The sequence below is a fragment of the Zingiber officinale genome, chromosome 7B, assembly GCF_018446385.1.
Source record: "Zingiber officinale cultivar Zhangliang chromosome 7B, Zo_v1.1, whole genome shotgun sequence".
NCBI lineage: Eukaryota > Viridiplantae > Streptophyta > Magnoliopsida > Zingiberales > Zingiberaceae > Zingiber > Zingiber officinale.
The window spans coordinates 1,304,984-1,311,676 of record NC_055999.1 but is presented as its reverse complement, the minus strand read 5'-3'; the positions used below and the strand labels follow the sequence as shown (position 1 = coordinate 1,311,676).

The following is a 6,693-nucleotide window of genomic DNA, read 5'->3' as shown; positions in this document are numbered from 1 at the left end:
CGAGCTTTGCCCGATCGAGCACATACAAGCATCCTCGAATGTATGTTAGAAACTTTATAAGGTTGAATGACTTTAGGTTCGGCCGAACGTATGTTAGAAACTTTATAACGCTGAATGACTTTAGGTTCGGCCGGTCTTTGTCCGATCGAGCATATACAAGCATCTTCACACTCGTTTTGTCTTCACTCGATCGAATATATGCTAAAAATTTTATAAGGTTGAGTGCCTTTAGGCTCGGCCGGACTTTGCCCATTCTAACACATACAAACATCCTCACACTTTTTCGATTTTTGCTCGGCTGAACGTATGATAGAAATGTTATAAGACTGAATGCCTTTTGTCCTGGACAAATTTATATCCGTTGAAACACATGCACAAAATCCCACAGTTGGTCAGCCTCTATCTATCCCTTTGTGGGACACAGACTTGATAAGACTAAGTACTTTTGGACCCGACTAGTGTTCCCAGTCCAGATGTAGACAAAGAATCTTATGCTTGATTAGGATTGGGCGTTACCCCATCCTCTCAACTTTGACTTCTATGTCACCTGAAGAGTTCGTTCACCAGAATCTGTATCAGTATATTTAGTGAGGATTGTGGATGGTCGAGGTAAAAAGATTGTGTTCTTGCACTAATTGTTACAGAATCCAATGGGTTTTTCATTTATAAAGTTTAACGAATACCTTATCATTCAACAAAATGCATGCACCGTCAGTATAATACAAACTCAATTTGTATAGCAAATAATAAACCAATAGTTTCTCTTGGTATCAGAGCACCAATCCGAACATGTTCAGACCAACAACACAAAAGCAGGAAAGAAATTAAAGATTTAAGATGATGATGTATTTGTAATTTGTGACATCGAAACGGATGGCATCATGGAAACAGAACTGCTAGCTTTGCTCTGAGATCCTTTCTCAAAATTTTACCAGAGGGCGCCTTCGGAATGACATCGGTAAAGAGAACCTTGTTGATCCTTTTGTAGAACACCACCTGCGAGAGTCAAACTCGGAGTCTGATTAAAATGCTTCAAATATGATGAACAGATCGAAAAGGTGATAACAAAAATTGGTCTTTAGTTGTACCTGCTTGGAAATGTATTGCTTGATCTCATCCTCAGTGATTTGTGACCCATTCGATCGCACAACAAAAGCAACAGGAACTTCCCCCGCTGCTTCATCTTTCATCCTGCAAACCACAAGTCACCATTAGCGTTGTGACGGCCAATCATGACCATGACTTTTTCAACATCAACAACATGAACTATAAATTTTCAGTCCAGGACTCACTGGACTACCGCAGCATCAGCGATGTTTGGATGGGTGATAAGTAGGGCTTCAAGCTCGGCTGGGGCTACCTGGAAGCCTTTGTACTTGATTATCTCCTTCAGCCTATCGACGATGAAGACCTCATCGTCATCGTCCACAAAGCCTATATCTCCTGTGTGCAGCCAACCATCCTTGTCTATGGTGTTGTTTGTGGCCTCTACATCATTGATATAACCTGCACAATTCACCAATTCAACTTCAGTCATCCTTTCTTCTTCTTTTTTTTTTTCCTTCAGAAAGGCAAGATCAATCCAAATTAATCGAAGCAGCCTTCTTTTCGGAAGTTCAAATTTTCTGTTGTAATTCTCAATGTAATTTTGGCATCACAAAGTGAAGGATGTGTCGATGGTGTTATGTGCGCCAAAAGTTGGTATGATCCTCCTACATATTACTTACCACACTAAATTTTAAGTAAACAAGTTCAAGCTATAAACAGGTGAATTAGTAATTATAAAGATAAGACATTCTGTTTCCACAACGGAGTTCAGTTCAGATCCATCATAGAAATAACTCCTAAATAGATTCCGATTGAATCGGTCAAACAGGTCAGTCTAGAAATACTGCATTGGATTAATAGATCAAAATGAACTAAAGCATCCGATCAAAGAATATATTTGATGGCCTCTCCAGTTTGGATGTCACGATCAGTAACAAATAATGAGAGCCAGCTTCAAGGTGAGCAAATGGCTACTAAGACACACCAACTCTACCAACCAGCACCAAACCACCAAATATTGATACATAAAGGACGACCTAACTTATGCAGAATGTGCGGCATGCATGTCCCATGTGATGGGAGCCAGCCTGATAATCATGCAAAACAATGGTGGACCTACACATTTCGTATGCCTTCAAGTTAAGATTGTTTATGGGATAAGCAAGTTGGCCATATGATTAGGTCAAGTAAACAACAAGGATGGAACAGCTGCTATCATGATGTGATCATGCACGCTTCAAAAAAAAAAAAAACAATTTCTTAATCAATTGACCAGTTCATTCTAGCAGAAGCTTGTTTAGGTTGCTGCTGATTTAGGTCAGGTTAGGTTAGGGGAGGGTAAGTACCTAATTAAGACACATATACATGAACTATAAATCTTCTCCATTGCAGCTTCTTCACTGGAATATAGTTGTTAGAGAGTAGGTTAAACTAAAATAAGTCAATCTAATATGCATAATGGGTCGCGTGAATCATATTTTATCCATGTTTGACAAGTCAACGTCTACAGGGTCGGCGGAAGAACTGGCAACCAATCTAACGCGAGCGCACATGAAATTTGTTTGCGTTCCTGATCACGACGCGCATATTGACAAGAAGGATGAGACAGTAGAGGAACGAAGAAAGAAACTGACGAACAGCTTGTACAGAAGGAACATGCCTGAGTACTCCAAAATCGATTGATTATTATGCTAGGGGCAAAGATCGAAGAGATGGAATTACCTTTCATGATTTGGGATCCGCGGATGCAGATCTCGCCGCGCAGGTTGCGCCCGAGCGACGCGCCGGTGTCAGGGTCCACGATCTTCATCTCCGCGTTCCGCACCACGGTGCCGCAAGCGCCGGACTTCACCTCGAACGGCACTTTCGCGAACGCCAAGCACATCGATAGCACCGGCCCGGCTTCCGTCATCCCATAACCCTTACAAATTTCAAATTTCAAACTCCTTCCCCAAATTAGTTAAAATAAGCAGAAAATAGTCGGTCGAAAATTGTGTGGGTGTGCGGCGGGCCCCACTAGAGGCACTCACCTGCCCGAGCCGCGCGTTGGGGAGCTTCGCCATGAACTTCTCCTCGAGCTCCTTGCCCATCGGCGCCGCGCCGGACATCACCATCCGTACGGAGGACAGGTCGTACCCGTCCATCAGAGGGCTCTTGGCCAGCTCCAGCACGATGGGCGGCACCACGGGAGCCACCGTCACCCTGTACCGCTGCACCAGCTCCAGCAGCGGCGCCACCTCGAATCGCCGCATGATGAGGATGGCGGCACCCACCCGGAGGCCGCAGAGGAGCACCGAGTTGAGCGAGTAGATGTGGAACAGCGGCAGCACGCACAGGAGCACGTCGTCTTCGTTGAAGTACAGATTGGGGTTGTCGCCGTCCACCTGCTGCGCGACGCTGGTGATTAGACTCCGATGCGTCAGCATCACGCCCTTGGGCAGCCCCGTGGTGCCCGACGAGTACGGCAACGCCACCACGTCGTCGGGATCGATCTCCGCGGCAGGCAGCTCCCCGGCGTCCGCGGCAAGAAGCTCCGCGAAACGGAGGCAGCCGTCGCCTCCGTCGTCGTCCACCGTCACGATGGCCACGCGGCGCTCCTCTGCGAACTCACGGATCTTCTCCACGTAGCACGACTCCGTGACGATGACGCGCGCCCCCGCGGCCGCCGCCTGCTTATGGATCTCGCCGGGGGTGTAGAAGGGGTTGGCGGTGGTGGCGACGGCCCCGGCGTGGGACGCGGCGAGGAAAGCGATCACGAACTCCGGGGAGTTGCGGAGGAGGATCATGAACACGTCCCCCCGGCCGACGCCCGCCCGGAGGAGCCCCGCGGCGAAGCGGCGCGCCGCGGCGTCGACCTCCGCGTAGGTGAGCACAACCCCGGACGCGCCGTCGATGATGCACGGCCGGTCCGCGAACTCGGGGAGCCGCTCGAAGCAATAGGCGTGCAAGGGAATGTCGTTCTTGATCTCGATGTCCGACAGCTTGGACCGGAAAATAACCTCCTCCTCCACCGCGATCGAACCCATCCCGAGGCAATTCCCTCAGCAGCCGACGACAGTGCTACCAGCAGCGGAGGTAGAAGGCGAAGAGAGAAGAAGAGCCTCGATTGCTTCAGGTCAATCAGATGAATTCTCTGCTCTCCCCTGCCGGAATACGAAAGGGCCGCGGCGTAATATAGCCGGTGGCTAGGGTCGGTGAACCTACGTGGACGGCATGATAGCGTCGAAAGGTTGACTTAATTATTTTCAATGGGCAAAGCCTGGGCCGTTTCCGTGTTCAAGGGGCCGGCCGGTTGGGCGCGGCAGATTACGCAAACGCTGGTTGATCGAGTCAGGGCGGCGTGTTGATCGAGTCCGACTTTGACACGGTCCGAACTCGATCGTGACCGGATGTAAATGGAGTCGCTCTCCGAGTCGCTGGGAATTTCCCACTGAATGGAATGGTTTGGTTGGGACTGGTGTAAGTCGCAACTAATTAGGTGGCAATTATTGGTAGGTGAGCTCAAAGCTGTCAAAACCAACCGCTAACGATCGATACCAAGACGACTTTCTTTCTGTCTTTTTTTTTTTTTAATAATAAAAAATGTTCCACTCTTTGTTTTGTGATTCGCCATTTAATTATTAAAAGCGTGCATAGCGTTGGGAATTTGATAAGGCATGGATGGTCCGACGACTTTGTCCGACAACACAAATTTTACTATATTCGAACTATAAACACAATTATCATAATTTTTATTATTTCATAATTATTATTAACATTATATATTAAGTTATCATATTTGTCATAATAAGTTTGTCGGTTGCTTCTATTGCGGTAAGGAATTAGTACGAAATAAAAAAATAATAATAAATTACTAATTTTGGAGAAGAAATTAAAAAGAGTTTGTCGTTAAAAGAGTAATCATGAATGAACGAACAACTATTCATCGTTGACGAACCAAATCCTCTAGACTTCTTTATGTTCTCTTCGTGCATCCTTATTCTGATTACCTTGGATTCATATATAGGAGACTCACTCGTCCAATTTAATTTATAAAAGTCATCTAATAAGATTATCTAAGAATATTCAATTCATATTTCAAGAAAAATGATTCACGCGATAATAAACATACTGAACAATTAATATAAAAAAAAAGCTATTACAATTAACTTAGTTGCTTTATCACATGAATCAACAACATCAATATTTTATTTTTACCTCAAATTAAATTATTTTTATCAATATGAACATATTTAATTCCTTATAATGATTATTACAATCATATTTTAAGTACTTAAAAAAGCAACTAGTCAACCATGGAATAAATGTCAAAAATAAAAATATATTTTAATTTTCTTTTCTAGCTAGAATTTATTTATTTTAATCAGTCATTTTTCTAATAATTCTTATAGTCCAATCATCTATTACCAATATTGATCCAGTCTGAAAGCTGAAAAGACGGAATAGCCGGAATGTGTTGGACCCCGTGGGTGTTTTGATGTGATCAACCAAGTTGGTTAGGTCATGTTTTGTGTTTGATCTCTGTGTTTGAGTGTGCAGGAGCTTAGGAGCGCAGGAAGTCGAGCAGAAGACGCAGCTAGCGAAAAGGACGGCACAGGAAGAGAGCCGACGGGTTCGGTGCATCTGAAGGACGAGAGAGCTGCGGAAGAGTACACCGGTGGGTGAGAAGAACGTGCGCGGCGTTCGAGGGACGTTAAGCAGGGACGGAAGCCCGCTCGAGAAGAAGGCCGGGAATTGAGTTCGGGTGAGCCCTATTCCGGTTGGTCGGAATCACCCAAAAGAACGGAGCTTCGGAAGCAAAAGAAAAAGAGCAACTGGAGGCACTGCACTGATGGAGGCGCCTTCATTAGGCATTGAAGGCGCCTTCAATGCAGTTGAAGGCGCCTTCAATGCAGTTGAAGGCGCCTCGGACCTGGCCAAATTGTCGTTTAGCTTTCGGATAAAGTTTTATCCATACACTCGTTGGAGGTGATTTGGACCCCTATTGGAGGCACCTTAGACCTTCGAGATAGATTTTCCAGAGGTTATATAAAAACCCCTGGAGCTAGGAATTGTTAATCAATTCTGTATTCAACTCTGTAATCAATTACTAACAACTTGTGTGCTTTCTCAGTATGTAAAAATGCTTCTCCGCCTATAGTAAAGAAGATTTTCTTAGTGCGCTCTTTTCACCGCATTGGATTAACAACCTTCTTGGTTGTAACCAAGTTAATCGTTGTTTCCCTTTTTCCTTTTTTGTTTTATTCTTATTATAGTTGCTTTTATTTTGAGTTGAAAATTCTGAGGAGGATATACTTTATTTTTTCAGGCAATTCATCCTCATCTTGCCGACCTCCGCTGCACCTACAGAATGATGTGAATGAAATATTGATCGAGTTGCCATGATCTGGAGAGAGGAGGATATGAGCTGTCTTTTATGTTGACTAAGTAGTAAGAATGCCTTTGATCAACGTTGCTCTAGTCCTTGGTACCCCGATACTCAAGGAAGATGTAATAATCCTAAGGATAACACAAATAATTAATATTCAAAAAACTGAATTTTTATAATTTATAAACGGGTTTAGAAGAAATAATTTTAAAATTATTTTTAATCATTTAAAAATTCTAAAATTTTAGGTAATTGGTAAATATGCTTATCTAAAATAA

General features: G+C 44.2%; 1 protein-coding gene across 1 annotated transcript; it reads right to left on the bottom strand.

Annotated features, from left to right (window-relative positions):
* Nucleotides 1–711: 711 nt before the first annotated feature.
* Nucleotides 712–4,192, bottom strand: LOC122004942 (4-coumarate--CoA ligase 3-like). Its single transcript, XM_042559814.1, has 5 exons — nucleotides 3,078–4,192; nucleotides 2,770–2,968; nucleotides 1,293–1,506; nucleotides 1,089–1,191; nucleotides 712–996 (listed from the first exon to the last, which is right to left on the bottom strand). Exons 1-5 carry the CDS (start codon nucleotides 4,071–4,073, stop codon nucleotides 880–882), a joined length of 1,629 nt encoding a protein of 542 aa, XP_042415748.1. The 5' UTR covers nucleotides 4,074–4,192; the 3' UTR covers nucleotides 712–879.
* Nucleotides 4,193–6,693: the final 2,501 nt, after the last annotated feature.

What these genes read in the sequence shown, in the direction of transcription:
- LOC122004942 (XM_042559814.1), bottom strand. Translation starts at nt 4,073, where the DNA reads ATGGGTTCGATCGCGGTGGAGGAGGAGGTTATTTTCCGGTCCAAGCTG. An exon ending in CGGATCCCAAATCATGAAAG is followed by an intron (nt 1,507 to 2,769) that starts GTAATTCCATCT and finishes TGAATTGTGCAG; the next exon opens with GTTATATCAATGATGTAGAG. An exon ending in GCTGATGCTGCGGTAGTCCA is followed by an intron (nt 1,192 to 1,292) that starts GTGAGTCCTGGA and finishes TGTGGTTTGCAG; the next exon opens with GATGAAAGATGAAGCAGCGG.